Source organism: Aspergillus nidulans, chromosome II, assembly GCF_000011425.1.
Source record: "Aspergillus nidulans FGSC A4 chromosome II".
NCBI classification, from domain to species: domain Eukaryota; kingdom Fungi; phylum Ascomycota; class Eurotiomycetes; order Eurotiales; family Aspergillaceae; genus Aspergillus; species Aspergillus nidulans.
In genome coordinates, this window is record NC_066258.1 from 1,852,589 (window position 1) to 1,879,806 (window position 27,218).

The following is a 27,218-nucleotide window of genomic DNA, read 5'->3' on the forward strand; positions in this document are numbered from 1 at the left end:
AACGAAATGATACGGTCTGTGATAAGAATCCGGAATGATTATCAACTGTCCAGCAGCGCGCTGTATGGTACATTTCATGATTTTGCACAGATAGAGCCCCTGATGGTACTCATTGCGCTTCTTGTTCGCGCAGTTTCTGAATAAGTTTCTCCCTGAGGAATGGGCTTAAACCGAGACTGCAAGTTTATCAGCGTTGATCCCGTCAAAGGATGGGAGCTACCTACATGCCGTCTCGCGTGACGATTCGATAAGTTCCTGCCTTGGTCAATAATGAGAATCCATGACTTCTGGGGAAGAGTCCTACCGCTTGCTTGGTAATTTCCTGTGCCACCCACAAACTTTCCATCGCCGTCTACCTCCAGACTCCCAAAAATGTCCTCAGGCCTGGTCATGTTAGGACTCCTCACTGTTCTAGTCATTTGGGGCAAATACCATGCAATCCTTCCGTACTCCGGTGGCCGTCGGCTGTCCGATATATGTATCCATCCCCCTCTCCCAGCAGACCCGGCACCCCCCTGACCGCTGGCTCCACTGGTCATGTCAGCACCACCACGGCGTCGTCGAGTTTGCGACCCAGGCATAAGGACGCCGCCCGAAGCGATATTAGCGCCAGACGTGGATACCATCACCTGGGCTTGTGAAATCGCGTCCGGATCTTCGTGTCCATGTTGAGCGACGACTTCTTGTAGAGTTTCTAGAAACTTGGGGTTCTCGCGGAAGGAGTCTGTGGTGGGAGGAAGCTTCGAAGTGACACCAATGGCTAGATCGGCGCTTGGCGGTTCAGTGGGCAGGAGAGATAGGACATGTGTTCCATTGCTTGGGAATACATACTAGCAGTGTATTAGTGAAAGCGCGCATGGCTCGAAGCTAGTACTTACGATATGAGGGTGACCCTCTAACGTCGACACAGATCGAAATTGAGTCCGTCTGGGAATCTGACGGTAGATATTTCTAAACGACCACATCCTATAATCAAAACGAGAAGGGTAAGTTAATTCAGTGATTGAGTTGTAGAGTGTGTCTCGAAGCTCAACTATTTTTGATGACGTAGAATCAAACAGGACAAACTTATGCTCATGTGACTCTAGCTTTGCTTCTCAGCCTTTGACTTGAGATTGAATTCATCCGCCCATTGCATGAGACGAGCGAGGTGTTCTCTCCAGGCGAACAGGAGCCATGTTGTTTAGACCATTTCTGTTTTGATTCCGCATTCAGCGTGCTTGGACGGCGTTTGGCATCTAACCGGGAGCTAGGTGGTGTTTGTCTCGAGCCCCTCTCCGCGGTACCTGAGATGAACTCGCTTTGTTGCAGATCGTGAAGCTCTTGTGAAAATTCATTTATTCTTTCCTGCCTTACTGGCACTCGCCTACCATTATTCCTACTCAAGTCTCCCCAATAGGCACCACATATAACAGCGCAATGGCGACGCCGTCTTCCAAACCGAATCCAGGAGCAACTCCAACGCACCTCACCTCGTCACCTCGTCCATCCGGCGGACCTATGCATCGAGCGATGTCGCTTAAATCTCCATCTACGAGGACGCCCTCAGCGTCAGGCCACGGCCAATTGAACCAGCCCGCGTCGACGCAACAATATGCCACCCCATTGGCGGTCACCGCGGAGAACGATAACGCCATCTCGTTTAGCTCGCCTTCTGCTCTACTACTTGGAGCCTATCCCGGGATCAGCCCATCACCCGCCGTCCACGATGCGTTGGTTGGTACAGGGATGAATGATAGTGACATCCAGGCCTTGGGAATGCCGGGTTTGAAGCTAGGGGCTGCCCGGGATAACGACGAGGAGCGCCGAAGGCATATTATCGAGGTAGTTCAGAAATTGCGGGAGCGAGTGGCTGGCCGAGGCGTTAGCAGGAAGGGTATTGAGCGACTAAGTCATCTCGAGCGCTTTGAGTCGATCTGGCAGGACGATAATTTGAACATTGCCGGCAATTTTGTCGACCTCGAAATCGATTTCTACCGCGGACAAAACGTGGTTAGAGATGTTAGCTTGAAATACGCCACCCCAGATACCGCCGACGGGGAACGTCGCGAAGAGGCTACAGCTATTCTGAAGCGCGATCTGGTACAAACGCCAGAGGACGGCGCGCGGGGCGACTGGAAGAGCCTCGACAACTTTCACAAGAACCTACAGTGGCTGGCACGGCATGATAAACTTAGCGAAGAGGTGAATTGCTTCGAGGCCATCGAAGGGCTCTACGAAAGTTTGAAACGACTATGGAATGAGGAAAGCTCGCAACGTAAATTTGGGGGTGATTATGAGCATATCTGCAGCGGCGGAATTGGGCGGCCAAGCCTTCATAGGGGTAGTCGAGTCGGCCTTTGGTTAGACTACTGGGTGCCGCGCGCCCGGGTCATGGACGCGAAGCAGCGGAAATCAGCGGATGCGATGGATATTGACCAATCTGAAAATTCCGCTAATGGTGAACTCAGCGGCGGAAATGGCGAATGGAGAATCGCGGTCGAGTGTGAAGAGGGTTATCCGTCACTTCGCGTGTCGAAAGACTGGCTCGGGTCCGAGGTCTTTACTACGGCCCATGATGATGCAGAAGCGTCAGCATCAGACAGCGCGACCCTCGAGGTCAGGGTAATCAACTGGGCCGAACCACCGCCGGCTCTGAATGGCAACCAAAGCTCATCAGGAAATATGGATCTTGACTCCAACATGCTGGGATCATCTTCCCCGAACCGACGATTCGTTGCTAGGTTGGAGCCAGCTCTAGACATCCCGTTTCTGGTAGCCACCGAAGTCTACCGGCACCTCGGTATCCAAATGCCGCAAGATTTCAGGCTTTCGACGTACGATGGACTGCTGGCCCCCGGGTGGTCTCTGGGCTCAGAAGATTCCCACATTGATCGAAAGAGAAGCAAGATATCTGTACAATCGTTCGATGAAGAGGGCAAACCGTGCATCAAGCGGCATAGTTACAGTTTTCAAACCTTTGAACCTACCAGTGGGAAGACGCTCAGGAACCTTCCATTCTCCCACCCACGGCAGCTTGCAGACGTGCTTCCGGTATGGCGATAATTCCCTTAGCACCTTTACTTACTGACTCGTGCTTCGCTTAGACTCTCCGTCAGTATGCCTTACTGGCGAACATGATCCAGGGTACATTCCCTTCCCATGACAGGGTAAAACCGGAGCGTGAAAAGCCTAAGTCGATTGTCCAGCCACAGGACGAAAAATACAAGACAACGCGCAACGGGGATATAACCATATTGACCAACGAGAACCCCAATGAGAAAAAGCTCAATATGTTACTTGGTCTCGCAGATGATCTGAAACTCGAAGATGAGGTCCAAGAATCTGGCAGCGATGAGCTCAAAGTAGATGTGACGCTGCGGACCCAGCTAGGACAGGCTCCATTAATCATGCTGCTCTTCACGGTGAATCGCGCTAGTTCGTCGATACATGGTCCTGAGCATTCTGTTAGTAAGGTCTCGATCGCTTTCGAAATCGGACTGAACGCGCGTGTCTCGGTGGTGGAGGTTACTGGATTGCTGGATGACGAGAACAGCTCTACCAGTAATGCTAGCCCTGATACGCAGGCGGCGGAAGATCCAACTCGCGAGCTGCAGGCCAAGTTAGCATATGTCCTTGAGACATCGCAAGACATCGGAGTCTTAGTGGAATGGGTCCTTCGATGGGTACGTCAGCGGAAAAGCCGCGGGTGAAGGTCGCAAGGGGGTATCGCTTTCAGCGCCGGTATTGGATCAAGGACCTTAGCAGTGCTGCGCTGGAGTGGAGAGACCCAGGCCGCCAGCCTGTCGGTTGGCATCCGGGAGAAGCGATGCCCAGCTGTCCTCTGTTTATCAACGAAGTGCCTATGATACGCCCGATGCACACGTGGGGGGCTTGATGTCATGCTGAGCTTGCCAGCTTGGACGGCATGTTCAGCCTGGGCCAGGGTCCAGACTGATCCGCGCACTCTTGGTACCTGCATGAATGTTACCACGATCTCGGAGACCGTGAGGTACGCGGTGGTGCTGGGATTAAGCAAGGGCTATTGTACGATAACAATCAACGAAAGTCGCAAAACGCGCGGATGAGTCTTCACTGGTATCATCCTCAAATAGTTTGCACAACTGCGGGCCATCCAAAGCGATGGAAACAGCAACAGTGGAACTATGAAACAGCTATGTATAGTTCATCTCATAATACCTGAATTATGGTACGACTGAAATTTACTCTGTTGGATCAATGAACCTGCACATTCCAGCTTAGCGCAAACAATATCCCTATCGAAAAATGAGGATGAGATATTTAAACAAAGAGTCGGAGTAATAGAGCATCAGGCTCAAATATTGATGCTAACAAGGGGGCCGGGCTGGCCAACTCCAGGCGTTCCATTATTACTCATAGCAATAGCCGCAGACGGCGTTGCAAAAACCGCATCAAATTCCAAGCAGATCAGCTGCGCGAATTACTCTTCTCTGCCCACATCGAAAATGGATTCTTTTCCCAACGTAGTCCCCCGAGGAGTTTTGGGCATCCGCGGGCATGATTCCTTTTCCTATGTGCGGTATTTTCTGCGGTCCTGTTCTCCTACTCGTGACTCAACTGACTCCATACCCGATCTATTTTTACGTGAGACCTTGCCCCTGCGCTGCCACTGCCCTGCAACAACTGGAGCTCAGGTCCACGGTTTCCCCAGGGATTGACAATTCGAGCTTAGCTGTGTATTTTACGAGCTGCAAATTTGCAGTTTTCGAAACTCTGCTGATAAGTAGTGCTGATTACTCTGGACTTTGGAGCCTTCTCGCCGCTCGGTGCTGCCACCGATAGCTCTAACCAGTAACCGATCAGCTGGCTGAATCCACTGACAAATTTCTGCTATCTATCTATCTTTGGTACTTCGAACTCTCGCAATCGTATGACTTCCATTATACATGCATTGCGCTTACCGTTGCTTGAAGAGTCTCCAGAGCAACTCTAAGCATTCCATTCGGTTAACCCAGAAAAAAACCTTGTATTTTTATCGGTCCGGTTGCAGTCAGCGCGGTTTGTCATGGACTCTGCCGCTCATCCAATGAGCGGCCGCTGATAAGGGATCGGGAGATCTGCCTATCAGAAACGTTTGCCTGCACTTGATCATCTGGATGCAATTCAAATTCTACTGGATTTATCCACGGCGACGCGTCTTGGCTCGCTGGCCACAGTATCCGATGGGGGGTTTGTAAGTTTGGACTGGGCGTGAGTGATTTATGCATGAGATCTTCGTCGTTCGACTTCGACATAAGCGGTGAGAGATATGGAGGAGTTTGGTGTTTAGGTAGTGGCTCTGTACGGAATGGTTGCGCAGTGATTGCATACGATACTGAGCCCAGGCTACTAGTACGACACGATTCACCGCAACTCAAAACACGACGAGCATCGAGGGCTGGCTCGGGTGAATTCCGTATCAGGAGTCCCGAAGGGTGCGATAGCATTCATGAGCATGATGCTTGTGCGGCTGCTTTAGTGCTGCGTAGTGCTCTTGGCGCTGAATATATCACACTCTGTATGGCGTACTGACATCTGACAGACGGCATATAGATTCCACTGCATGTATTCTCTTAGGGTCACGCCGCTGCCTCTAGAATCAGCTTCACTTTCCAACAAGGCTGGCGTTACTGGTCAATATGGGGTAGAATATGACCCGGGGAAGCGGAAGCGCAATAGCCACTGGGATTGACAGAAATCCGACTGATTCCTGAAACTCCCGACTTGCCTTTATTGCTATTTGCTGCCGGCGTCGAAAGCTGGGGGATCATAGATCGACGTTGCCGCTTGTGTATATCTCCAGAATCCTAACTCCGGGTGAAGTCGGTCTTGCCCTTAGACTCCATACTATCCTATGATGCCCTGAACCTAGGACAAAATCACAGGACACTGACGCAGTAAAAGAGTCATCTCACGTGAAAGCAACTCCGGTGTCGGGCTCCGCCTTGGTTTTCCAGAACGCGACGAGTTTGCCACGCCCCACTTACGCCCTCCGGTAACGTTGTTTGATGTAATGGATTTACTGCCGGGTAACTTTCATCCAAGGAGACTGCCGAGTTGGAGAACGATAATCTCAATAATAGAGTGGCCAGGTGAGGGAATTGTTATTTCTCGTGAAGCCGATCCGGTATGGATTGAATCTATCGGCAGGCGCGCTCCTACTGTCCAGCCTCCCACGCGACTTTGGCGGGGGTGGAGGGGCACCGATAAGAGCTGATACCGCTCGATATCAGGCGGCGCTTCCTCAGGTTATCGCGCGGCCAGCAATAATATAGTACACCACTCCATAGAGCGCCTTCAGTGTACCAACAGATAAGCAAAAGGGCTTTTTCCCCCATTGGTAGTGTCTTGATATGTATTATGTGGAATCTGGGCCGTTCGAATATACCCTTGTCCCTGCTATACCACTGCAAGTATAGTATAGCAGGCTTTTTAAAGCTCCAAGCCTCCAACCAATAACCGCGATATGCAGTACAGACCAGGATCAATTCTAAATTGATAATACCATTTACCAACGACATCTGTATCATTATCTCTGTCCTCTCGCATTGATTCCAAACAATATGTTTAGTATATGGACCCAGGTCAGCAGGTGCTGATTTCCGGGGTAGGATTCCCAATCAACTCGATTCCATCACCGTCGCGTGGGGTGGGATCTGGGGAAGTCCACGCTCCTAGGACATTCGAATAAGAAACTGGTGATTAATATCCCAAAGTCATATCAGTTTCTAGATATCGAAGGGGTAACGGAGCTGGTACCCTATTATCCGCATGCAGATGCTTGACTAGCCCATCTGCTTGGTGTAGTCAGTAGTACTATGGAGTAGCCCGGGTTTGCAGTACTAGCGTTTCGTGCCTTACAGTAGGCCATGAGGTCGGGCATGCATTTTGCCGAACATCGAATATTTTCAACCCAGCTTGATTCTCGAAACTGCGAGGTTACTCCGTAGTATACAGAGTTGGAATGGACTGAGGCCAAAGATAGAAAATAAAAGAGGCGTAGCGTAATCTAAAAACGTGGCGATACAGACACTGTGGTTTTGTCTCTCAACAATGCTGCGCCTTTTTCCTGAAACAAAGAATGGATCGAAAAGGTGGCTGCCAAAATGGACCGAAAATAGCGAAAATAGCGGGCAGGAACGGGTGGCGGTAATTTTCACTGTAAGTTACCGGCAAGAGGCAAAAAAAGCAGGCGCAAGTGATTTAAATGGTCCCCCACCCACAGTACTCTGTTCCTCCTCTCTCTTCTCCATCCCTCCGTCTTCTCGCTCTCTGAGTCTTTATAAACCCCATTTCATCCTCCATTCAACTCTCTCTTGCTATTCGGAACCAGCAGACTATTTTGTGTTGTGCGCATTTGTCCATCGTTGACCGTACATCCACCACTTTTTAGCACTTCCACACATATTCAAAATGGTGAGTCATTATTCTGTCATGCCCTTTTCTCGTGGACAATTGCTAACCTATATTGTCCAGACTGACTCAACTAATGTCTCCAATACGGAGAATGTGCGTGTTTACCACGATCGACTTGAGGACTTTATGTCTCGATAGTCGTACTCTGTACTAATTTTACCTGCAGCTTATGAAGTACATGAGCCTCGACCAGCGAGGGTCGGTCATGGCTGAGTACATTTGGATCGACGCCCACGGCGGTACTCGAAGTAAGACAAAGGTATGCACCTGATTCGCTCTGCTTCCCCGAATCGGCGACGGAAACGGACTGCGCTTTTTGTATACGTCTGCCAAGCAGATAAAACATGATGCGCATCGGTGCCGCCTGCATATACGCGTTCCACGTGACTTTTTTTGTCTTGGTTCCAAAAACTAACTCTACCTGCAGACTCTTTCTAAGGCCCCTTCTAGCGTTGATGAGCTCCCCGAATGGAATTTCGACGGTTCATCAACAGCTCAGGCCCCCGGTGACAACTCAGATGTCTACCTTCGCCCTGTCGCTATGTACCCCGATCCTTTCCGTCGCGGCGATAACATCCTCGTTCTCTGTGAGACATGGGACTCTGATGGAAGCCCCAACAAGTTCAACTACCGTCACGACTGCGCCCGTCTGATGGAAACGCATGCCAAGGAGGAGTTCTGGTTTGGTCTTGAGCAAGAGTACACCCTTCTCGGCCCTGACGGCTGGCCTTACGGTTGGCCCAAGGGCGGTTTCCCCGGTGCCCAGGGACCGTACTACTGTGGTGTCGGTACCGGCAAGGTCTACTGCCGTGACATCGTTGAGGCGCACTACCGCGCCTGTCTCTACGCCGGTGTTAAGATCTCTGGTATCAACGCGGAGGTCATGCCCTCTCAATGGGAGTACCAGGTTGGTCCTTGCCATGGCATCGAAATGGGTGACCACCTCTGGATCTCTCGTTTCCTTCTCCACCGCGTCGCCGAAGAGTTCGGTGTGAAGATCTCCTTCGATCCTAAGCCCATCAAGGGTGACTGGAACGGTGCCGGTCTGCACACTAACGTCTCAACGACGTCAACACGTGCCGAGGGTGGCATCAAGGCCATTGAGTCGTACATGAAGAAACTTGAAGCCCGCCATGTCGAGCACATTGCCGTCTACGGTGAGGGTAACGAGGAGCGTCTCACTGGTCGTCACGAGACTGGTAACATCGACAAGTTCTCATACGGTGTTGCTGACCGTGGTGGCTCCATCCGAATTCCCCGGCAAGTCGCCAAGGATGGTAAGGGTTACTTCGAAGACCGCCGCCCCGCTTCCAACGCGGACCCTTACCAGATTACTGGTATCATTGCTGAAACTGTAAGTTTTTCTAATCGATGATTTTTTGAATCATGCTAACCATTTCAGCTCTGCGGTGGTCTGTAAATTTGTCTAAATTTTCGAAATTAGCGCTCGTATACCCGCCGGGTCAGGGTCGAGAACAAAAGAGCAGCTAGGCCGTTTCAGTTATAGAATTCTCTTGTCCTTCTTTCTTTCCGGTGGAGTTGGTTTCTGATGCCACGGCTTGCCTTTTGCTTTCTTTTAACCCTGCTGGTTTTGCATGCAAATTCTTTCATTTGTTAATGGGGTTATGTGTCACGTATAGCATACATCCGACATGGATACGGATAGTCAAGGACGATATCAACACATTGTCGAAGCACATTGCTTCCGCTGTCTTGTAGATTTCCCGAGCTCCTGGTGCTTGTAGTTGTGGCTTCGATCAAAAACCGCACTAGTAAGGTTGTAGAGATGTGTACAGAACAACATCGTTCTAGCCCGTCTTGATGGAGTTTGTGGAATGTTTTAACACAAGGTGCTACAAAGAATTAGTTTGTTAACATTTCCTGGGAAATTAATGCTATATAGTATGCTTGCCGCGGCAGGTCTGGCACTCTCCCTTCATAACTACTTGGGTTTACGAAGCGATTCCCTTCGATTGACCGAAACTCGCAATTGTCTAGAACTCTATCTGAACCAAGTAATAATATGTGACATGTCCCAGAATTTGGGTGAAGAAAGAGAGGAGAGAGGTGTTGGCCTGGGTAAGTGACGGTAATTATATCAGCATGTCTGAAGTTTGCTTTGTAGAGCACTGTCGATTGATAATAATGTGTTTTGTTCGCTCATTCTAGTACTTCTTTCCTAAACCATTATCTACCCAGGGCAAGGAGAAGAGTGCAGATAGATCAAATGTTAGTCAATTGAGTCAGGATAGGCAACCAGAACTGGTTAACGAAACTGGTGATGACGGCTTCATTGATTTCTACTTTCAACACCATTTCGAATCTCCATATCAGGATCGTCAGCCAGGAAAGTGCCAATACCGAAAGAGCCTTGCAGGAATTCAGAAGTCACTGTAATCTATATATAGCCAAAGGTAGAGATGCTAAAAATAGCAAGAATCCATAGATAGGTTCCACGGTTATCGAGACAGGTCCTTTCTCAAGGGAATGTGGTGATTGGGGTGTGCTGGCCATGGTCGATCCTCGCTGGTCGAGGCTCAAGCGTAGCTGCAGGTGAAACGTGTTAAGAACTTGTACCGTCTCTGACCTTCACTACTTACTGGAGAATTTGCCAAGAGCTCTTGGATGCTATTAGTTAGATCATCCGATACACTATATGCATACTGGCTGCTAGCGTACGTGGGTAGCTGATTTCACGATCTCCTTCTCTGGAGCATCTCTCGCACAAAACCCCTCAACTAAATACTGTAAAGATAATCATTTGGTATCGTCAGTTTAGTCTGCTGGAGAACATGATCGGACCTACATAGCTATATCGCTACAGAACCCCAGCCGTCTTGGTGGATAGTTCGACTAGAAATATATACCTGCTATACCTACCACTTTGGCTTCAATAATGAAGCTGAATGATGCTATTGATACTATTTACTCCTTGTTCATCATAAAGGCAGGCCAGTCATCATCAATATCATTCTGGAAGCTCGGGATTCTCGCCGGCCCAGTGACGATATCGCTTCCATTGCCGTCCATGCCCCTCCCTTGTCCGGGATAAAGGACTAGAGCGAGGAGTACCTGGCTGTACTGGCCAGGACCTCTAGCGTACTGGAAGCATCAGTATATACTTATATAAACTTTCATATGTCCATAAAGTCGGGATACCTCCAAGTCACGGCGAGACCCACAACCATGAAACCCCTCGCGAGTCTTCCCAACGTCAGCAAAGGGGGATAACTAACACCCACCTACTTATAACTATGAAATACTCTCTCTAACGCTTGCCAAATTAGTGCCTATACATACGAATTTCACACAATGCCTTACAGAGGCCACTGTATCTGCGGCAGTATCCAAGTCTCCTTGAAGGAACAGCCGCCGGGTTCGCTGCGTTGCCACTGGTATCTTCACTGCTGACCCTCGGTCTTGGACACACTTATATAACCCGATCATAGTTGAAACTGTGCCAGGTCTGGTGGTGGTTCGTCTACCTCTGGTTGCCTGCTAGTAACCATACTGACTTGGAACAGGCTCATCCATCAACTACCTCGTCGATGAGCCCGATTTTACCGTAGAAGATACTACCTCGCTCAAAACATTCGCCGATACACATTACGCCAGTGGAAACATCGTTGCAGTGAGTTCCCAGCACCCGCTGAACGTTGTGGGCCCCTTAGGATTGGGACGCCAGCCAGCTGGCTAACTTTGAAAGCAGTGTCAGTTCTGCGGCAACTGCGGCAGAGGAGTCGTGCTGATGAGGGTTAGCCCCGTGGTGACGAGGAGCCCAAGGTACCCAGGGAAAGCATTTGTCAAGGCTTCTCTGTTCGATGTCATCTCGCCTCCCACTATGGAGGTGTTTACGGAGCGAAGGCCAAAGTGGGAGAAGCCGGTTGAGGGGCCGAGTCAAGCTTAATTCAGCTAGCGAATGGGATTCGCAAGATTCGTGCTTATGTGGGTTGATGACCTGGGATGTTAATACTAGACCTGGGGTCTTATTGTTATACTGATCATATGGAGTTTAGTTTAAGGCGTTTCGCGTAGTGCAGAGATGAACTCCTGACTGCACCATCTGTGTATGTAAGGGCAGAGTCATCACTCGCGTAGCAGCGGGCTTTATCTCACTGCCTGCTACAACTAACAAAGCAATCGCTAGCAGGCTAATACCACACTGTACTGAAGAGAACGCAACATGATAAGATTAGATGAACTGCTCCATCAACCTGATGCTGCGCAATGGGCTAGTTGAATTCTCATCCAGCCAGAACCTTGAAGGTGGTCATGAGTCTGCAACAAGGAAAGCGCACTATTGTTGAGGGGAGGAAGTGAATCAAAAGCTGCCAGTGCTCCCTCGTCACCGCTGGTCGCGCGCCATATTTAGTTAGCACTGAGTCCGTAAAATCGTGAAATATAATGTCAGCAGTCTTATCTGTGCGCGATATCCAGTATTCATCCATCTGCTCAGGCTCTTATACTAAAGACTCGTTCGATATCTTGCGTCCAGGTTTGCTGTCACTGGGATAGGAAGGTGGGAGACACATATGGAGAGATTTTGAAGGGGGTTTCGACTTGCAATGACCCGAGCCCTAATTTCCGCCATACTGCCAGTATTGCCACAGATGGCCTGATGCCCTCCTCCTATCTTCGAAACGTACTTTAATGGTAACAATGCGAGTTGAAATACCCACTTATAGAATAGTATGGTGCCTGAATAGCGCTATTGCCTATGATCCGAGCAGATGTGCTGTCGGCGTCGAAGTTTCAGAACAATTGTGAAAGAAAACCACGGGTCAAAAGAGCCTTTGATGATGAAATTGGCTAAAATTGAGTCACAATAGAGGCTGACCCAAATGTGTAAACCTAGTAACAGCACCCAGTAGCTTCTTACCTCACACTCGATGGCAAGCACACTGTGCTGGAACCTCTTCATAGTCTAGCTGGGCGACTGACCAGGAAGCAGGAGACATATCTGGCACCCTTGATCCGTCGGCTCTGGAAAATAGGCCGTATGGGAACCGGATAAAGGCAGGGGTTTACTGTCAGATGGCGGCCCTTATCTTTGTATGGAGACAACCCCGGCGGTTCGGATGAGACCCGGCCGGAAAGGGCACGGCAGCAATATTTAGTGCCATCGCCCTTGAGAATGGGTTCAAAAAACTGTCCTGTAAACTCGGGTCAGAGTGCTAGACGTCATTATCTCAGACCACTACTGGTGCATTTACCGGGAAGCCTACTTGTAGGTAAAACAAGCAAGATGAGCACAACCAAAGAGGCCAGCGTCAGAGTCGGCATCGCCAACACGGAAGAGGACATAGAAATGTCGAAGCCAGACACCCTTGATGCCAACGATTTCGTCATCGGCAGCATCCAGCCCGAATACAGCGACGCGTACATGCGGCGCCTTCGCTGGAAAATCGACCTCTTCCTCCTTCCGCTCATGTGGTTCTGCTACGGCACCCAACAAGCCGACAAGACCTCTATATCTGTGCAGGCTGTCTTTGGGATCCGCGAAGACACCCATCTCGTGGGAGATCAGTTCAACTGGCTGACGACCATCTTCTACCTATGGTATCTAGCCTGCGAGTTCCCCGGTAACTGGGCGATGTAGAAACTGCACACGGGGAAGTTCCTATCCGTTGTCATTGTCCTCTGGGGCATGATTGTGCTATGCGTCGCGTTTGCGAAGAACTGGGCGCATCTCATGGTCTTGCGGACATTACAGGGGGCGCTGGAGTGCACGATCAGCCCGACATTCATGTTGCTGACAGGGAGTTGGTATACGAGTCGGGAGCATACGCTGCGCTCGCTCATCTGGGGAACGAGTAACGCAGGTATGAATATAATCGCCGGATTGAGTATGTACGGGATTGGGCTAAGGGCAGAGAAGAATCCGGACGGATTGGCTGCTGTGCGTATCTTCCCCCTGTTTGGATCTGAGGCTGGCAGGTGGAGGATTGAACGAGGCCAGTTTGCTGACACTGAGATTGCGTAACCCAGTGGAAAGGAATCTCCTTCTTCCTCGGCGGCCTCACAATCTTCTGCGGGATCATGGTCTGGTTCATCCTCGGTACGCCTCGCGAGGTGCGCTGGCTCTCTGAAGAAGAGAAAAATGCGGCCATTGTCCGTGTGATGACCAACCAGACGGGCTCAGACCGCGAGAAGCGCTCCGAGTTCAGATGGGAGCAGGTATGGTCTGCCTTTAGAGATCCCTTGACGGACTTTTTCTTTTTCGTGACGATTGTTAATGCCCTGCCCAATGGGCGAACACGACATTCTCGAAACTCATCTGGAAGTCTTTTGGGTTCTCGTCTCTTGAGACGCTGCTCAAGGGCTCAACGCCGTACTACGCCGTCAGCATTGTGTGATTCCTCATTGTTGGGTGCGTCACATTCAAATGGCCGAATCTGAGATGTGAGTCTGCCCTTCGGCCGTTGTAGGATCGGGCATATCTAACAGCGTAGCTGTCTGCCTATGCGTGTAGTTTTCATGATGATGGGCTCCCTCGTCCCAGCTTTTGTTGGCGTGATCGCCCTTTCCCAGCTCCCGACAGATAGCATGCAATGGACAAGATGGGGGATGTACATCATGCAGGTGTTTGGCACCTTGCCTGGCTTGAGTACGTTCTGTTCTCTCTCTTTTGTCTCTTTCTTTCTAATACATTGGCAAAACAGTGATATGGACCTTCCTTCCCTCCAACGTTGCTGGCCGGACTAAGAAAACTGTCATCTCAACGGTCCTCTTTATCGCCTATTGTGTTGGCAAAGCCGTTGGTGCGCAGATGATGGTTCCATCGGATGCACCAAAGTATACCCGCGGCATCACGGCGTGCGGGGTGTTGTATGTGGTAGAGTTCTGTTCAACGGGGGCATGGAGGTTCTATTGTATGGGCTTGCCCAATCCCTATCATAAAAGATAGTGCTAATATGTACAGACATCTGGGAGAATAGACGGAAAGATAGGCTTGTTGCGGAGATAGTTTTTCGGAGGAGGAGTGTGAGAGGGCTGGAAGTGTGAATGCGGAGAAGGATATGACGGATCGAGAGAATGTGTTTTTTCGGTACAAGTACTAGCGTTGGACTTTTGGCTAGGACGAGTGAGAGGATTGGAGCGAGCATGGTTAAGGTCTGGGATGTACATTGTGAAATGAGTCCATTCTTCTAGTTAGGGTCTCACTATCAACTCTTTCTCATACCATTCTACAAGGTCTGCAATTGAACGCTGATAAAGGACAAGATAAATCAATAATATTGTACCATAGGACCTATTGTCCAGAAGACAACCCAAAAGAATTCAAGAAGTTTAAGATAGAAAGTCATACTTGTAAGAGACGTGTCCAGGCAAGCATTTCCAACTCGGCCAAAAAGGTCACTATGATCAGACCCCGTAGCCTGATTTGCCTTGATTGCACCTATAACTGGCCCGCTGTTACAATAGCTGCCTAATATCATACGGTCATAGCCCGCATATACCTCAAATTCCGGATGCGCATGCAGCTTTAATAAATCTGAGTTGGCGAGCACGCCGAGCACCTTTGATCAAGTCACCAAGGAGCTGCAAAGTGCTGAGAATTTTTGATTCCTTGAAAACTACACACTGAGCTCAGTTCCAGTACCGATCAACAACCGTTTTAACCCTCTCCACCTCAGCATTAATCTGCTTCTCTGTCGGCGTCGCAAACGAGAACCTGAAATGCGCCGTGCCTTTCTCCGCGCCTCGTTCCCTCCTCGTGACTTTATTCTTCCCCTGCCAATGGTGATAGTATGACCCCGGCGTGAGCAGAAATAACTCACTGGCCCACGAATTCCACAGCTCCGTTGCAAAGGCCTGTTCAGGATCAAGCTTGTCAGACGCAGAGAGTTCAGCAAACCGCTTCACGCCAGCAAAGTACCACTTCGACCAGATGAACATCCCGGCACCGGGGTCGATGAAGCTGAAGACCGGCTTCAGCTGTCCAGTACAGTCCGCGAGACAAGCGACATATCCGTCTGCCTTGAGGAGCCGGGAATTAGCAGCCGGTAGGATGGTGAAATGCTTGTGGAAAGCACCGACTATCCAGTCTCGTCGAACTCGATATTGCCTCTGCAGCCGTTGCAGTCACTCAAGGTACCCGCCAACCCCCCACTTCTTGAGGAGGGCCAGGATAAACGCCTGGCTTAAACCCGCTGGATCCTGCGTCTCGACTTCCGTTGCGCGGAGGAGACGTTCTGTGAAAAGAGGATTCGCGACAAAGTAGCCTAGTCGGAGGCCAGGAAATACAGTTTTGGAGAAGGATTCCAGCCGGATGACCCGGGACTGGGTGTCAAGGGAGAGAAACGAAGGCGTTAGTGATTTCAGGGAGGAGGCCGTGTCGAGTGGTTGGAACTCTGTGGCACTGAAATTGGCGGAAGGGCTGTAGGGAGGGTACTGAAGGAAGTAGTAGGGGTCGTCCTCTACGATAATGATATCTGGAGTAGGATATTCTGTTAGATAGGCGCTTATTCGGGATGTAGGACATACCGAACTCGACGCAAACCTCGTAGATCTCCTTCCTTCTCTCCCTGATATTGACAGACCTGTAGGATTGGACCCGACGGCAACAAGGTACAGCCTGCACAGTTAGTCTACCTACCCAGCTCAACTAGACTGGTCGCAGTCGGCACTTACACCGTCGGCCTTTTCGCCCCTCTGCTCTTTTCATCCCAGTTCGCAAGCACATCCCGAAGCACGATGGCCGAGATTCCCTGTGCGTCAGCCGAGACAGGAACAGCCCTTACCCCCAAAGGGATCCAGAGCACCTGCGCAGACGGGTATGTGTATTCTTCGACGAGAATATAATCGTCATCTTCGCAGAGCATGCCGACAACCTTGGCCCAGGCGTTGGTGTTGCCGGGGTGCAGGAGACACTCGTATTCACAAGGGGGTGAATGGACCTTGTTTGTTATTTCTTTACAGAGGGATATGAGGTGTTCGTTTCCGGTGCCGGAGCCTAGTTATTAGAGTCAATATTTCAACACATTATCACCAATGAGGATGAGAGAAGTGGTTACCATATTGCAGGAACTGCGTCAAATCGAGTTCGCCAGGACCCGAGTTACGACCTAGCATGAGGGATACCGGGTCATCAGGTGTTCCACCCTTGTCAGGGTCTGGTATTGACGATGAGGGAGGAAGACAGTCGAATCTCGCAGTGTGGAGAGGGAAAAGGGTGGGGTGGGGGAGGCCTGCATCGTATCAGTGGCTGTCTAAAGCCTTGAGAATGCAAGAGAAAAAATGATTTTCATAAAACGGTTCTTACCTCCAGCAAGACTGATCATGGTATCCTGGCTCATAAACCTGATGATATCCTTGAGTGGCGACGGATGGCGAGCCTTGCTCTTTCTGTTGATGTGGTGGGAGAGATCCACCCCTGAGCCTGTACCTATGCTGCCCATTACTCAGATCTCAATCTTAGTCTGCTTCAAGTATGATAATAAGCCTTGCTAGAGGCAGAATGGGCGTGGGATATCTCCAGCAAGTACTTGTAGTGTCGGAGTCGCTAACGGCCCGGGATCCGGCCGCGCGCGGAGTTTGGCACTTGGAGTAGGCTGTTCAATTAAATAGCCCAATCAAATGATACAGTTAGAGATAGCAAAATAATTGGAGATTTATGTTGAAAAGATTACGTTCAGGCCAAGAATAGTGGTTCGGTCTTTGGGTGTACGCGGTAAGGGATGTGACTACATATGAAAGACGCTGGTGTGCTCCCCAAACCCTAATTCCTCTCCTCAAGTACTCAGCCAGCATCACAACTCTCATAGCCACGATGGGCAACACCATCTCTTATACGACCACAGCGATTGACTTCCACCTCAGATCCAAGGGCACTGTCCGCGGCCTTTAATTCGACAACAAAGCCCGCCGCTACGCCGGGATCCCCTACGCGCTTCCGCCAACGGGCGAGCACCGTTGGCGCAGGTCGCGTCCATTACCACAATCATACACCTACGTCGGCAGCACCCCAGATTCAGCATTCGACGCGACGAGATTCAAGCCCGTCTGCCCGCAGAAGGCGTACCACGTCGGCGGCAGCACCGAAGGCGGAGATGGCGCGTATAGCGAAGACTGTCTATTTGTAAACATCTGGACGCCGGTCCCGGACCCACAGAACTCAGAGAAGAAAAAGAAATTGCCTGTCATGCTCTGGCTGCACGGCGGGTGGTTCCAGATGGGCGATCCGAACCAGGAAGCGGGTATGGATCCGACGGAGCTGATCTCTACCGGAAAGCTGAATGCGATCGTGGTTGCGATCGGGTATAGACTGAACGTCTTTGGGTTCCTGGCTGGACCGGATATTCTGGCTGAGAGCGAAAGAGGCGAGCATGGGCAGTCCGGCGGGAACTTTGGGCTCTGGGACCAGCGGCTGGCGGCGGAGTGGGTGTATGAGAATATCGAGCTTTTCGGAGGGGATCGCGAGAATATCACGCTTGCTGGACGGAGCGCAGGGGCTTACAGCGTTGAGGCACAGATGTTATATGAGTTTCGACATTGCGCATCTCTAGACAGCCCTCGGTTGTATAGGCGTTTCTTCATGGACTCGAATGCAATCCCCGCACAGCCCAAGTCTCTCTCCGACACGAAAGAGCAATTCAACGAGCTCTGTTTACACTTTAACATTGACCTGCAAGCCTCCAGCGCGGAGAAACTGGCTCGACTCCGCCAGAAAACGGCGCAGGAGCTCGTAGCTGCCATCCCCAACCTGAAGAACCACACCTTTCGCCCTGTAACAGACGACCACTTCATTCACCAGGGAATGGCCGAGTACCTAGAAAGCAGAGAGTTCGCATCGGCGTTTAAGGCAAGCAAGGCTCGGCTGCCGATTGCCGAAGTCCTGAACGAGGAGACGCTGTACTCGACATACAACAGCCCCAGTGAGCCCACAGTTGAGGCATTGCGGATGTAAATTGGGAACTACTACGCGCCAGATGTAACGGAGAGGATCTTAAAATGCTATAGCCTACCGGACTCGAAGGACCTGGATGAATGAAAGAGGTTGTTTGGTAAGGCGCCTGCCGCTAAATCAACGGTATGAGTACGGGATGCTTATCGATGCCTGCAAGGCCAAGTTATCTCCGACGGCCAGGTCCGCGCTCCTTCTAGGGCTCTTGTATCGAATCTTGTTGCCAACGGCGTCGACCTCGCCGATATATGAAGGTACCAGATTGCCTACCGGCTATCGTTCATTGATGTAAGGGTGGCACCCATCTCGTTCGGTGTTGCGCATGCCATGGATAAGCCCTTTTGGAAGTATGTCACCTTTCTATACTTTATCCGACATTCATGTTAATGTTGCAGCTTCTCTATCTGCTACGGCCCAACTCCACCTGAAAGAAATTTGATGGAAGACTGGATAAAAAAACCTCGTTGCGTTTGTGAATGATGACGCGAGATTTGCTTTTGGGACAAAGACTGTTCAACAGATGAAGGTTATTTCGCCCGAGGGCGTGATTGAAATAAAGAACGATGCGCGGTGGGAGGAGTTATTGCGGATTGGGAAGATTTTTGCTCAGTAATAGAGCTGTGCTACCAGAATCTGAAGGGTCCGATGCTTATCAGTATGATATTTATGATGGTGAAAGATGGTTAGATCAATGTTTATACCCATATAAAGGAATATCGTCTACAAGCCCCAAATCATCGAACTGTAGTATGATCTGGCACCATGTAAAAACAGGGTAGAGTGGATGGTATATCCTGCGGTTTGAATTCCCGCGGCGAATTTGTGAGAGTAAGTGTTGAAGGCTCCCAACTCGGAAGTTGTTTACGACACTAAGTACAGTTAGCAACAGGCGTTGACAGTATGAGATGGCGATATGAATCTTATACGGCAAGAGCATTATTGACAAGGCCTAAACCCTAAACTGATGAAGACCCAGCATTGTATACCTACAACTCACTACAACTCTACAGGTTTCTCGAGCGGCTTCTCTTGATCCTCAGGCGTAACATGCACCTCCCAGTACCTCGCCAGTTCCTTCGGAAACTCCTTTTTTCGCTCCTCATCCACCCAGACGCCGTATTGATGATGCGTCGTTTTCTCCTTCAGAATGCCTCTACGTTCGCCGCTCCTTACGAAAAGTGAAAAGTCCTGCGCAACACGCACATACTCGCGTAGAGCCTCCTTTACATCAAGTGTTGCGCCAGTCGTCCAGCTGAGAATCAGAGGTTCAAGGAGCGGCGCATCAGTGACGCTGGGATGAGCAGTGCCGATGCTAGTGAGGAACCAAGACGGCGCCGGGATGGCGCGGACGAGGTCGCGCACCGTATCAAAGTGTGGGCGGTTGTAGAATAAGCTGACGGTGCGGGACCAGGTGTTGGAGTGCACAACCAGGATAGGCACGGTCGCGTTGGGGTTGAGCGGGCCGCTGGACTTGCCAGGGTCGAGAATCAAGCCGGCAGCGGGGGCGTCGGAGTTTGTGAGGGCCTGGAGAGCGCCCGTGGCGCCAAAGGAGTGGCCGGCAATAGTGAGCTGGGTGAGGTTGAGACGGCCCGCCCAGGAAGTGAGAGTGGTAACCGGGTCGCGCGTGTTGTGAACTAGCGCTCCCTTGCCAATGATATGGAGCAGTTCAATGGCAGCGTGAATCTCGGCGTCGCGGAATGCGAGCTGCGCGCGTTTGAAAGAGTCAGCGTCAAGATCGGTTGCGAGGTCGGAGAAGCGGAATGGGAGGACTTGGCGGCCGGGGGAGCCGGCGGAGGTCTTGACTATGGTGCCAGGCCCGCTCCCGTCGCGGTGTTCAATGGCGACGAGGACATGGCCGCGGCTAGCAAGCTCGCCAAGAAAGTGGGTATAGTCGGTACGAGAGCTGGCATCGCCGTGAGAAAAGACGGTAACAGGGAAGGCTTCAAGACCCTTATCGCTGGAAAGCAGCGGCGCGTCGACTTCGGCCGGGATGGTGATGGGGCCGCCAACGGCCCACAGGACGAAAGTGAAGATGGGTCGAGTGAGGAAGTTATCTGCATGGGCGAGGCGGGCGTAACCTTTGGCTGTGAGACTGATCGGCCGCGGAATCCAGGGATACCGGGGCTTGCGGGAGCGGAAGCCGCGGTCGGTTGGATAATAGATGGTAGCCAGGAGGGTTTCCACTTCAAAGGCTGGCTGGCCGGTGCTCTTGATGACACCCTCAGCGACACGCAGAGGCCCGCCAGCTAGAGGTACCTCGAGATCGATAGCGCCGACTCCGTAGGGTCCTGCATAGGACGGCAGCGGCGAGGCCAAGAGGGGAGAGCCCCGGACCAAGCAGTAGAGCGCGTATAGACAAAAGATGCTGAAGAGGAGATAGCGCCAAGTCAGCCGTGGGCGGAGAAGGCGGGCGGAGAGGGCAGCGGCGCTGGACAGCCAGTGCCGCCGCCGTGTGTCGGTCAGCCATCGGGGGCGGGGCGGTGCTGGCGGCTGCATGGCCAGCGGCGAGTCCGGCTGTTCATCGTCGCTGGTCACTAGGGGCTCCAGCTCAAGGGCCTCGCCGGGTGGCGACAGGGTCCTGTCTCTACTCATGACGATAAAACCCCGTGAGTCTTGTGGATTTGCGAGTGGAAAGGTCGGAGGTTGCCTGAGAGCACTCACCGGTGGCGATGACGTAGCTTGTGGCGTTGCCAAGACTCCATAGAAGCCGGTTGTTCTCTATAGGAATACGGTATAGACAGGACTACCTGGGTGATCCTGCAGCTTTGCAAAGACTATGGCAGAGACAATACGTCAAGCATCAACCGAATAGGTCCCAGCAGCGCACAGTGATGGGCGAAGATGAGAATTTCCGTCTCCAGCAAGGCGAAGCAAATGTTGAGGATGGGGTCAGGTGTCTGGGTTGTTCCTTCCACAAAAGCCAAAGCCAGATTTCAGACCAAAAATGCTCTTTCAAGATACCTAGGTGCATCTCTTGGAAGATTCGGCGGGCCGTCGGCGGTTTATCTAAGGGGTTGCCGCAGGTTCTATGTTGTACCTTATCATGACATAATGGTTACCTAGATGTATTTCTACGACTACTCAAGCCACGAGTGCCTACTTACTGCCCGATCCGGACGTTGCTGCGTTAAATGTGTGGGCCGGCTGAGTCAGGTAATCTGCTCTCTCTGTAAGGTAATTATTACCTGATAAAGGTGATATGCTTACTCTTAATATCTATACTTACCCTACACTTACCTTGCCTTTTTTTTGTTAACACTGTTTTATAACTGCTTACGAAGGAGTTCAAGATGCTATATAAAAATAATAGGCTTTGCTGTAAAATCTGACCTTCTTTGCCTGATATATCGTCAAATCCTCTTCTTTTTTAATTCTCTCGTGAATTTCCAAGTACTATGCAAAGTTGGTAGGGATCCCACCAGGCGTTGATATTAGAAATCAGCAGCCCCAGGCAATCGATCAATGGAAGTCCAGATAGTGATTGAGATCTTGGGGCCCTTCTACAGGGGATACTATATTAGCAGAACCACCAGGTTTGGTTCCTGGTTCGAGATAGACTTTGTCATGACCTTATTTCTGGGTTACAATTACAGCGAAAACACCTCTCGTACGCCCCGGGTGTTGGAGGGGATCCAGAGCTCCGCCAGTCTTTAGCCGGCTTTTTCAATACCTATTTCCTCCCAGTAACGAAAGTCAAACCAGAGCACATTGTTGTCACTTCTGGAGGAGGAAGCGCCCTGGGTGCTCTCATGCGAAGCATTTGTGATGAAAGGGATAGTGTCCTTCTTGTGTGTCCAATCTGGGGTTAGTGATATACCCTACGTCTAATCTACAGCTCCTGATGAGTCTGCTCTCCAGATGGTCTCGGTCTATATCTCCTGATACACGGAAATATTGAGTGGATTAATGTGACAGTGCCGTGGCTTGAGATTGGCCCGCAAAGAAGCCTCGTTGAGGAATTGGAGCGGGCATATCTAAATCACCCAAACCCAGACCGCATCAAGGCGGTCGTCTTTACCAACCCTAATAACCCCCTGGGACGGTGTTTTGCGCCCTCGGTTCTACGCGAATGCTTAGCATTCTGCGCTGAGAAGGCTCTTCACTGTATTAGCGATGAGGTCTACGCCCTGTCTTCGTTCTCGAGTTCGGCGCCTTTTCCGCGCTTTACCTCGATTTTGTCATTACTCGATGACACTTTGCCTGCGACTTTCGCTTCCCGGGTCCATGTCATATGGAGCGCAAGCAAGGATTTTGGCTGTAATGGGCTGAGACTGGTAAGCACTGTAGTTGTGCCGCAAGCAACATTTCGTTTATTCACTCCAACAAATCCCTGGTACTCACCCTGATTACCATATCTTTAACAGTATCTTAGGGCTGCATAATATCGCAAGCCAACGACACGCTACGTCTCGGCTCTGGGCTCACCAGCTACCTCGAAGTATCCTCTTTAACGACCGTCATGACCATAGCCCTTCTTGACTCACCGCACCTTCCCTTGCTCATCGCAAAGAGCTCTGAGAGACTCACTGCTGCATACAATCTACTTACCCGTGGTTTCGAGAGACTGCATATCAAGTTTATCCCCGCAAACTACGGCCTATGCGTGTTCTTCAGATTGGTGGACAATTGCTCCAGTGCGAAGGAAGAAACAGCCGCTGTGCACGAACTTGCACAGTTGGGCTTGGTTGTCTCCCAGGGGCAGAACTATGCGCTTGGAGACGGCGTCTGGGGATGGGCGAGGATCATCTTTGCGTATCCGCCAGACGTCATCCAGCGGGCGTTGGATGTTCTCGAGAAGTTTAGACGGGGCCGTGGGGGCTGCATTTGATAGGTTGGGTCTGAAGTTTGGAGTAAGAGATTTCTCGCTTCGGGAAATGTAGCTTGGTACTAATCAAGCATATACCTTGTCATGCTGTGTAGAGCCATCTCTAGTGCCTGTCATCCTCTGCTTCGGCGGTGACTAGCTCAACTATAATGATAATGAGCGAGTCGAAGAGCGCATACCAACCCAACATAGCTGGTCTTCGAACTCCTGGGGCCGCTCGGATCAGCTTGTTCGGGTGATTGCGGCTATATGTGACGCATATATCTTTGTTAGAGGGCAATAGGCCTGGCATAGTAAGCATTCTAAACAAGATATCGTATCCCGTAGGCGAATGGGCCATGCAACCGAGCGGGCAACCTCTGTATTTCATGAAGTGACACTGTAGAAGCAGACATCAAGAAGTCCTGCCATTTATTATAGGCACCACGCGAGTCGGTACTTCGCGGTATCTGTAATGTCTTGCTCTATATCCCCTCTTGACCCGGATCAAACGGCAATGTGCCGGCTGGTCTTGTTTATATCAGCTCCTTTGCTTAGTGTGAGTGGGGTATTGATGGACACAGAAAGCAATAAATTTATGCGCATCGTTAGCTGACCGGCAATTCCTCATCAGAGTCCGGTCTCTCCAATGGCGGTAGATAGCCGGACTAGTGGACAGGGAGGCATTGATAGTAGCCTTTTCTCGACCAAACAGAGAGCCAAGCCATATAGTGCAGCAGGCCTGATGACTCCAAATCTCCAACTCATATCATGATAAAAGGTGCCCAACGGCTGCTGTAGACCTAATGGATTTCCGTGCCTATGCAGGTCGCGCTCTCGAACAAGATGAAAATCACCACAGCACTAAAGAAGATATCACTACCTCGTGAATCGCGATGGATTGTATGGGGCCCCTAATACTTCAAAAAGCTCGGTCGCATTATTTCCATCCTGCCTAGGCTGACGATGTCCCAGAACGACGATATCCGCCCTGTGAATGCGAGACACCGAACATGGGGGTTTCTGACTTTTCATAACTTTTGTATAATACCCTAAAAAGACCACCTCTCGTGACAGAACGAGTGGCTCATTCGTAGTCGTTCAGGGCTCTTGATCAATTGCAATATTTCCAGCTATCTGACTGGTAGCTCTCTTATACCCCTTGGGCTCACCTGGTGGCAGGCCGTTATCTGTGAGTGCTTCACTGCCTATCTTCTCCTCATGTCTCATGCTGATTCCCAAAAAGCAATCGTGGTGGGCAACCTTCTGGCGACATTGGCCCTAGTCGCCAGCTCCCTGGCCGGGGCATATTACCACAGTGAGTCAAGTGCACGCACTATTGCTCGAAGAGGGATTGACTGCTGACCAACTTAGTCGGCTTCCCCATCTTCAGCCGTGCAGTCTGGGGACTATGGGGATCTCAATTTGTCATCTGGAATCGTATTTTTCTGGGCGTTGGTACGTCCTGCCAGAACCCGATCTGACTCGTCTGAAGACAGTTATTCATGCATGCTATTTAGTATGGTACGGCTTCCAATCTTGGGTTGGAGGCCAATGCATCTATCTGATCCTGCTCTCCTGGGACCCGAATTTCGCTGTCGACGTCCCCAACACCATCCCTGCCGACACCGGGACGACGACCGCCGAGTTCGCATGCTATATCATCTTCTGCGTAATCAGTCTGCCAGCCCTCTGGATCCGTCCGCACCGCATCCAGTCCTTTTTCTATATCTCCAGCGCTATAACCATTCTCTTTTTCCTCGTGGTCCTGATCTGGGCTCTGGTTACTATGGGACGCGACAGCTTCGGCGAAACCCTGAGCAGCACGAGCTCGATCCCAGCAACAGGCGGGCCGAACAGTACGGCCTGGCTCATGCTATACGGGATGATGTCCACCATCGGGTCTATCGCGGCCGGAATCCTAAATCAAAACGACTACTCGCGGCTAGCGACCCGTCCCCGCGACGCAATCTGGGGCCAGGCCCTTGCCTTCCCCTTCTACAGCATCATTGGCTCTCTAATAGGGATTTTGGTGACTGCTGCGACGCAGAACCGCCTAGGCGGCGAGGCAATCTGGAATCCGCCGACCCTGTTCGCCTCTATATTGCAGAAAGATCCCTCTCCGGGGACGCGGGCGGCTGTCTTCTTCGCGGGTCTGGCCCTATCTGTTTCGCAACTGGGCACGAATCTGCCCGGAAATGCGCTCCCAGGCGGCCTGGACCTTGCCTCTGTATTTCCAGGTTACATCAATATCCGTCGGGGCGCCTATATCTTTGCGCTCCTCAGCCCCGTGGTTAATCCCTGGCGTCTCGTCAACACGGCAACGACCTTCCTGACTGTTCTTTCGGGGTATGGCGTCTTCTTGGCTCCTATGACGGGTCTCATGGCGGCGCATTATCTAGTAGTCTGTCGCCAAAAGGTTAACATTGATGATCTATTTCGTGGTGATAAAGCTAGTATCTACTGGTATACAGCTGGGGTTAACTGGCGCCCTCCAGTTGCTGTAAGCCTCCATCCGTCTAAACGCTTGATCCTCACTTGAACAACTGACTGGTTTGGTATACAGTGGATTATTGGCGTAGTTCCCACCATGCCAGGCTTCGTAGCGGCCGTTAACACGTCCATCACCGTTTCTGATGCCGCGACCGAGCTGTACTACATCAACTATCTGTACGGATTCTTGGTCAGTGCCGCGGTTCATGCATTCCTTCACTGGCTTATCCCCGATCGGAAGCTCCATGCCTTTGTCACTGATGATACCTCGGCTAGCGAAATCCAGGAATTGTCCAACGCGCGCTGGGATGTTTTCGATGGGCAGCCTGGAGGGCAGGTAGAGGAAGAGGTATATTCAGCCAAAGGAGCATGATGCAGAACGAGCCAGATTGTCTGGCTTCACAGAGCTGCTACCAACACAATATCTCCAGATACCACTTTAAGCTAGACTGCCCGCCCAATATCATGGGAATCTTATTCTTGCACGAATCTGGATCTCTGAGCAAGCTTCCCCTGACCCATCTGCACGATATTAAGACCGAATAGGTGAAGTAGATTGTGACGATGATTGCCGAGGGAGTCCTACTATGGTATCTTCCATTCCCTGAACGTGGCCATGTTGGCTGAGCTTTCTCCACATGGTGCTCTAGGAGACCTATTTAAGATCCTGCTTTACCTATCATCTGCTGTGTCAGACCATTCAGGGGTTAGGGACTCAATTGAGGACTTAATAAAAAATGAGCCAAATTTGAACGGAATATGAATTTGAATCTTTTCGTTTTTCAAAAGCTGTAGGGTCGGTTCTGCGTCATCTAAACCGACGGGGCAGCGTATACTTTATTATCAATGCCCCCGAAACCGGAGATTGGCCCTAACCCGCGTCAAGGGTTCAGAAAAGCCAGGTCACAAAGTCCGGAGAGGGCATTCTCAGGCGCATTGCGCTCTATCCCTTGCTGACAACGAGGAATCTCAATGATCTCGTCCTATTTTCCGGGGAGCTGTGGCCGTGCCAATGCCATCTGGCCTGGTCTGGCCCCTGTTGCTGCTGCTCTTTGCCCTGCTGCGTGAGCGGAAACTGGACCTCCAATCAATGCTAGCAGTCATACGTCCTGCCCTTGACGAGCCAGCCTTAAATAGCGCCTATTCTCTTGAACAGGCCGCATGAGTGTCACTTGCGTGGTCCTATAGTTCACGGTCATCCTGGCCGTCGATACGGACAGTGAGCATGCGTTAAGCGAACGGACATTGTCTCTGCGTGCGGTTGATTTGGAGCGAGTTGTTGGTGACTGTGCCTCTCTCTTTCACTCTCGTCTCCGTTGTCAGCTTGCCATCCTTGAGCTCGAGGCATTTATCACGATTTTCGTGGTGTCATGGGTATCTACAGACTTGAGAGGCTTGCCAGGATATTTCCCAATATGATGTTTCTTGAAGGCTGCAAGGAGGCCGTTCCCCGTTGCTGGTGCAGTCGCACGGCGTGCCTCTGCCAACTGATTCCATCCCCTTGATCACGTATGGGATATCCTGCGTTCCTTTTGTAACATGCAATCCCAGCCTCGCAGACCCAATTGGTCTATTAGCCAGTTGCAGTTGCTTAATGAA

General features: G+C 51.0%; 10 protein-coding genes across 10 annotated transcripts, besides 1 other annotated feature; 7 read left to right on the forward strand and 3 right to left on the reverse strand.

Annotated features, from left to right (window-relative positions):
- On the reverse strand, positions 1 to 982 carry ANIA_10510 (uncharacterized protein). The gene is made up of 5 exons (XM_050611312.1): positions 879 to 982; positions 433 to 830; positions 305 to 384; positions 225 to 255; positions 1 to 176 (listed from the first exon to the last, which is right to left on the reverse strand). The coding sequence occupies exons 1-5, from the start codon at positions 963 to 965 to the stop codon at positions 110 to 112; spliced, it is 663 nt and encodes a 220-aa protein (XP_050467351.1). The 5' UTR covers positions 966 to 982; the 3' UTR covers positions 1 to 109.
- Positions 1 to 27,218: part of a sequence feature (contig 1.67 618..254221(-1)) that runs on past both edges of the window.
- Positions 1,420 to 4,270, forward strand: ANIA_04160 (RNA polymerase II mediator complex middle subunit MED1; the record flags this gene model as incomplete). The annotated part of the gene is made up of 3 exons (XM_656672.1): positions 1,420 to 3,033; positions 3,087 to 3,665; positions 4,238 to 4,270. The coding sequence occupies 3 exons, from the start codon at positions 1,420 to 1,422 to the stop codon at positions 4,268 to 4,270; spliced, it is 2,226 nt and encodes a 741-aa protein (XP_661764.1).
- Positions 7,254 to 9,117, forward strand: glnA (glutamate--ammonia ligase). Its single transcript, XM_656671.2, has 5 exons — positions 7,254 to 7,416; positions 7,477 to 7,509; positions 7,583 to 7,675; positions 7,844 to 8,770; positions 8,819 to 9,117. Exons 1-5 carry the CDS (start codon positions 7,414 to 7,416, stop codon positions 8,834 to 8,836), a joined length of 1,074 nt encoding a protein of 357 aa, XP_661763.2. The 5' UTR covers positions 7,254 to 7,413; the 3' UTR covers positions 8,837 to 9,117.
- On the forward strand, positions 10,729 to 11,323 carry ANIA_04158 (GFA family protein; the record flags this gene model as incomplete). The annotated part of the gene is made up of 3 exons (XM_656670.1): positions 10,729 to 10,792; positions 10,941 to 11,047; positions 11,126 to 11,323. The coding sequence occupies 3 exons, from the start codon at positions 10,729 to 10,731 to the stop codon at positions 11,321 to 11,323; spliced, it is 369 nt and encodes a 122-aa protein (XP_661762.1).
- Positions 12,662 to 14,849, forward strand: ANIA_04157 (uncharacterized protein; the record flags this gene model as incomplete). Its single annotated transcript, XM_656669.1, has 6 exons — positions 12,662 to 12,931; positions 13,016 to 13,238; positions 13,412 to 13,786; positions 13,889 to 14,023; positions 14,079 to 14,244; positions 14,666 to 14,849. 6 exons carry the CDS (start codon positions 12,662 to 12,664, stop codon positions 14,847 to 14,849), a joined length of 1,353 nt encoding a protein of 450 aa, XP_661761.1.
- On the reverse strand, positions 15,007 to 16,817 carry ANIA_04156 (uncharacterized protein; the record flags this gene model as incomplete). Its single annotated transcript, XM_656668.1, has 6 exons — positions 15,007 to 15,486; positions 15,523 to 15,866; positions 15,960 to 15,994; positions 16,051 to 16,372; positions 16,434 to 16,607; positions 16,682 to 16,817. The coding sequence occupies 6 exons, from the start codon at positions 16,815 to 16,817 to the stop codon at positions 15,007 to 15,009; spliced, it is 1,491 nt and encodes a 496-aa protein (XP_661760.1).
- ANIA_04155 (uncharacterized protein) lies at positions 17,109 to 18,325 on the forward strand (the record flags this gene model as incomplete). The annotated part of the gene is made up of 2 exons (XM_656667.1): positions 17,109 to 17,121; positions 17,280 to 18,325. 2 exons carry the CDS (start codon positions 17,109 to 17,111, stop codon positions 18,323 to 18,325), a joined length of 1,059 nt encoding a protein of 352 aa, XP_661759.1.
- On the reverse strand, positions 19,319 to 20,914 carry ANIA_04154 (uncharacterized protein; the record flags this gene model as incomplete). The annotated part of the gene is made up of 1 exon (XM_656666.1): positions 19,319 to 20,914. The coding sequence occupies one exon, from the start codon at positions 20,912 to 20,914 to the stop codon at positions 19,319 to 19,321; it is 1,596 nt and encodes a 531-aa protein (XP_661758.1).
- On the forward strand, positions 21,887 to 23,150 carry ANIA_04153 (pyridoxal phosphate-dependent aminotransferase; the record flags this gene model as incomplete). Its single annotated transcript, XM_656665.1, has 4 exons — positions 21,887 to 21,929; positions 22,007 to 22,126; positions 22,181 to 22,596; positions 22,695 to 23,150. The coding sequence occupies 4 exons, from the start codon at positions 21,887 to 21,889 to the stop codon at positions 23,148 to 23,150; spliced, it is 1,035 nt and encodes a 344-aa protein (XP_661757.1).
- On the forward strand, positions 24,348 to 26,062 carry ANIA_04152 (nucleobase-cation-symport-1-like protein furB; the record flags this gene model as incomplete). The annotated part of the gene is made up of 5 exons (XM_656664.1): positions 24,348 to 24,444; positions 24,501 to 24,584; positions 24,647 to 25,629; positions 25,693 to 25,968; positions 26,051 to 26,062. 5 exons carry the CDS (start codon positions 24,348 to 24,350, stop codon positions 26,060 to 26,062), a joined length of 1,452 nt encoding a protein of 483 aa, XP_661756.1.